The following is a 3,697-nucleotide window of genomic DNA, read 5'->3' as shown; positions in this document are numbered from 1 at the left end:
AAATGATGACACACTAGTCCAATATGGCTAGTAGACCAAATAATGACACACTTCTCCAAGTGCGCAATCGAGAAGAGTGAAAAATCAGGGATGTAATTCAGGGGGGGTTACAGGGTTATACTCATGCACCGGGCAGACACCCTTCCTTTCTCGATAGTACTGGGTCATTCTTCCGTTGAAGAGGCTTCACTATGAGGTGTGAACTTTTTAAAACGATCCTGAGTTTTGTCAGTTCATTTTCAGAAAAAGGATTTACCTTGACGATTCAAGGGTCCAGAGTGCTATTGCTATGGAATATGGAGGGATAAATTAGCAGGAAGGATAAAATGATTAGTTATCTGGTGACCAAAGCGGAGCCCTAATGTCTACCCTCTCAGACATGTCCTAGGTCTGTCAGACATGTCCTAGGTCTGTCAGACATGTCCTAGGTCTGTCAGACAGTCTGAACGTGAGTGGCTGACCTAAGATAAAAGAGGACCAAGGTGACACCATAAAACCCATCCCTGAACCCGCTCACATTAACACAGCACAGGGAGACTCCACGGCACAATCACTACAAACCATCAAGATAAGAACAGTCGGTGAGCCAGAAACATACAAGCTCGAAATAGACAACAAACAAACCCTATCAGTTGACTCAATCAACAACCAAGTTGACTCCATCATCACCCAAGACGCAGTAAAAAGGAATCAGACTGGTTAGTAAACCATCGACGCGAGGAAAGAACACGTTTTTGAGATTTTCGTTCAGTTTTCAAGAAGCTCTCCACGTTTTTATAGGTTTCCCATCGTTTATTTTTCGAGAAGTTCATCTTTGGAGAAGTGAGTTGTTCCGGACAATGAAGGTCGCGATCCTGACAGTCTGTCTTCTGGGGATCGTCCTGGTTGGACTTGCCTCAGCGTCGCCTTTAGGCGCAGATCCCTCCCTCCAGTTAGACGCGGATGATGCCGACGAGTTGACCTGGCAGGACAAGCTGACCTTCGCTTACGCGTCGGCGATGGATTGGTTCCAGTCGGCCACCTGGTACGTACGAGATCATGTCCTTGATTTGGTGTCCTATGTGTACCCGAACGCCCTCCAGTACAAAACATACGACAGTTAGATCTGTGCTCTCAACTACAATAGAGAAAGGTTAGAATCTGTCCAGTCGGCCACCTGGTACGTACGAGATCATGTCCTTGATTTGGTGTCCTATGTGTACCCGAACGCCCTCCAGTACAAAACATACGAGAGTTAGATCTGTGCTCTCAACTACAATAGAGAAAGGTTAGAATCTACGTCTACTGCAATAGAAAAGTGAGTTTTTGACCAACACCCTTCAAGACAAATCGCCAAAGTGCTTTACAAAAAAGACGAATCTTCTAACAAAAACACAAAAAAAGGTCTTGAATTTGCAAATATAAAATCAAGTTTTTGACCAATACCTGCAAGACAGAACTTCCAATTGCAATGCAAAACTGATAACTCTTCAAATCTGCAACACGATACAGAAGATTGATCTTCAAACTGCAATGCAAACCACACCAACAGTAATTCCTCCGAGAATGGGATTTGTGGGACAGTGTGGATTTGGTTGCGACAATTCTGCGATTCGTCAAATAGCGCTAAAGGGTCGATTTGTCAAAACCACGAAAAGTTGATTCGCCGAGCAAACTGCAAAATGTTTAAATTTTTTAGTTTATATTTTTTTTTGCCAAATAAATGTTTCCTTTGTCATTTTTTGTGAATAAATAATGCAACTGTTGTTTCAGTGTGTACAGCACGATTTTCTGTTCTTTTCTTTTCTCAACTTTGTTGCACGTGCTTTGAATGGTTCAGTTGCACGAAATGTGATCTCTTAGAAAAACATTTCTTGTTTAAAAGTTTTTGGTGTAGGTGGTGGTGGTGGTGGTGGTGGTGGTGGTGGTGGTGGTGGTGGAGGGTTTGCAAAAATTGTGCAGTTATGGAACAATATTGGCGAAACTTCTCTTCTTCCTTCGAGGGAAGAAGGAAAATTGAGGTCAGAAACGAAACGATGAAGTTACACACAAAAGGGTCTCTTCAAGTTTAGAGTTTCGATGCTTTGGGTTGCGAAAAGCAAATCGGAGGTTCCGGGTTCGATTCCCAGTCGAAGTTTTATCGGACCTTTACACTTAGATAGTGTGACAATAAACATAATTTTTATTTAGAAAGGACCTAATCTTACTCAGAGTACCTACCTACTAAGGCTCTTCTTGGTGTGAACGGAATTTCTAATGTACCTATTCTCTGATTTCTCCAAGATACAGGAGATTTTGCCACATTCCGCCAAGACGAGTACCTACCTACTAAGGCTCTTCTTGGTGTGAACGGAATTTCTAATGTACCTATTCTCTGATTTCTCCAAGATACAGGAGATTTTGGCACATTCCGCCAATACTTTTTTCAAGAGGTTTGACAGAGGGAACTGTAACTTCTAAGGTCTTATCGTCCCGAAATCGAAGAGGGAAGGAAGACAGGTTAGGAAAAAAGCCAGCCGTTCCGAGAACGAACATTATCCTTTCAGGATGAAATCCGCCCTGGGTAGGAATCGAACCCGCGATACTTTTCAATCTCACCTTGAAAGGAACCCTTCAATATTGCGATAATTAAACTGAACACGGTTTCCTTTGCATGTCTCCCTCAACGTCAGCTACCTGAAGACGCTCTCCAACAACTGGTTCCCGAGAGCCAACCTTACTGCCCCAACCGACCGCGACAGTGCTGTATTTCCCGCTCCAGTAGTTCCCCTAGGAGGAGGCGGCGGAAGAGGAGGAGGAGAAGGAGAGGGAGGAAAAGATAAACCAAATGGAGGTGCTCCAGTAGCCAATGGAGGGGACGGAGTTGCGGGGGCAGAAGGCGGAGGAAATGATGGAGTTTTTGGAGGTGGAATTCCTATCGGAGGAGGAGGGCCCCATGAAGGCCTTTTTGGAGGAGGAGGTGAAGGAGAAGCTAAACCAAATGGAGGTGCTCCAGTAGCCAATGGTGGGGACGGAGTTGCGGGAGCAGAAGGTGGAGACGAAGTTTTCGGAGGTGGAGGGGCCGATGAAGGCCTTTTTGGAGGAGGACCCGATGATGGGATTTTCGGTGGAGGAGAAGGTGGAGAAGGAGAATTTGGAGGGGCAGGAGGAGGGGAGGGAGAGGGAGGCTTTGGAGGAGGAGGTGATGGTGGTGAAGGTTGTGGAGGGGGCGGAGGAGGTGGAGGGGAATAGAGAGTGATTCCACCAAACAAGACGGACTGATTTTGAGACTGAAACCTTTTTGAACCTTTTTTTTATCTCATTTTTAGGAGTTTTTTACTTAATTTTAAAACTTTTTTTTAAACTAATTTTTACTTTTCAGTTTTTTTATTACTCGTATCTGAGACTAGGACTACATTACTAAATCATATTTTGATGATTTGTCAATGGCTTAATTTATTACCTACCCTCTTCTTCCCCTCTCCCTCCAACTTGCCCCCTTGCCTGATAAATGTCAAAAACTCAAAATTTGGCCCACCATAAAGTGGCCTAGCAAAAAACATTAAAATTTAAAATGTGTAATTAATTTTGCTTGAAAATAATAATAATAATAATAATAATAATAATAATAATAATAATAATAATAATAATAATAATAATATAAATGAAATTAATTAAAACAGAATCTGGCTAATTAAATAAATGTGTGCGAAGAGCAGTGATTAATTACCCTAACTAC

The 3,697-nt window shown here is 42.9% G+C and overlaps 1 protein-coding gene and 2 long non-coding RNA genes across 3 annotated transcripts; 2 read left to right on the top strand and 1 right to left on the bottom strand.

The window, feature by feature from the left end:
* Positions 1–740: 740 nt before the first annotated feature.
* LOC113468743 lies at positions 741–1,283 on the bottom strand. Its single transcript, XR_003392388.1, has 2 exons — positions 1,157–1,283; positions 741–1,021 (listed from the first exon to the last, which is right to left on the bottom strand). It is a non-coding gene; the product is annotated as an uncharacterized LOC113468743 (long non-coding RNA).
* Positions 758–1,763, top strand: LOC108252775. The gene is made up of 2 exons (XR_001809584.2): positions 758–1,132; positions 1,268–1,763. It is a non-coding gene; the product is annotated as an uncharacterized LOC108252775 (long non-coding RNA).
* A 252-nt stretch (positions 1,764–2,015) lies between these two features.
* On the top strand, positions 2,016–3,210 carry LOC103512373 (glycine-rich protein DOT1-like). Its single transcript, XM_008477134.1, has 2 exons — positions 2,016–2,020; positions 2,652–3,210. The coding sequence occupies exons 1-2, from the start codon at positions 2,016–2,018 to the stop codon at positions 3,208–3,210; spliced, it is 564 nt and encodes a 187-aa protein (XP_008475356.1).
* The last annotated feature ends 487 nt before the right edge of the window (positions 3,211–3,697 follow it).

This window comes from Diaphorina citri, unplaced genomic scaffold (assembly GCF_000475195.1).
Source record: "Diaphorina citri unplaced genomic scaffold, Diaci psyllid genome assembly version 1.1 scaffold831, whole genome shotgun sequence".
Taxonomy (NCBI): domain Eukaryota; kingdom Metazoa; phylum Arthropoda; class Insecta; order Hemiptera; family Psyllidae; genus Diaphorina; species Diaphorina citri.
Note: the sequence above shows the minus strand (reverse complement) of the source record. Positions and strands in the feature narration are given on the sequence as shown.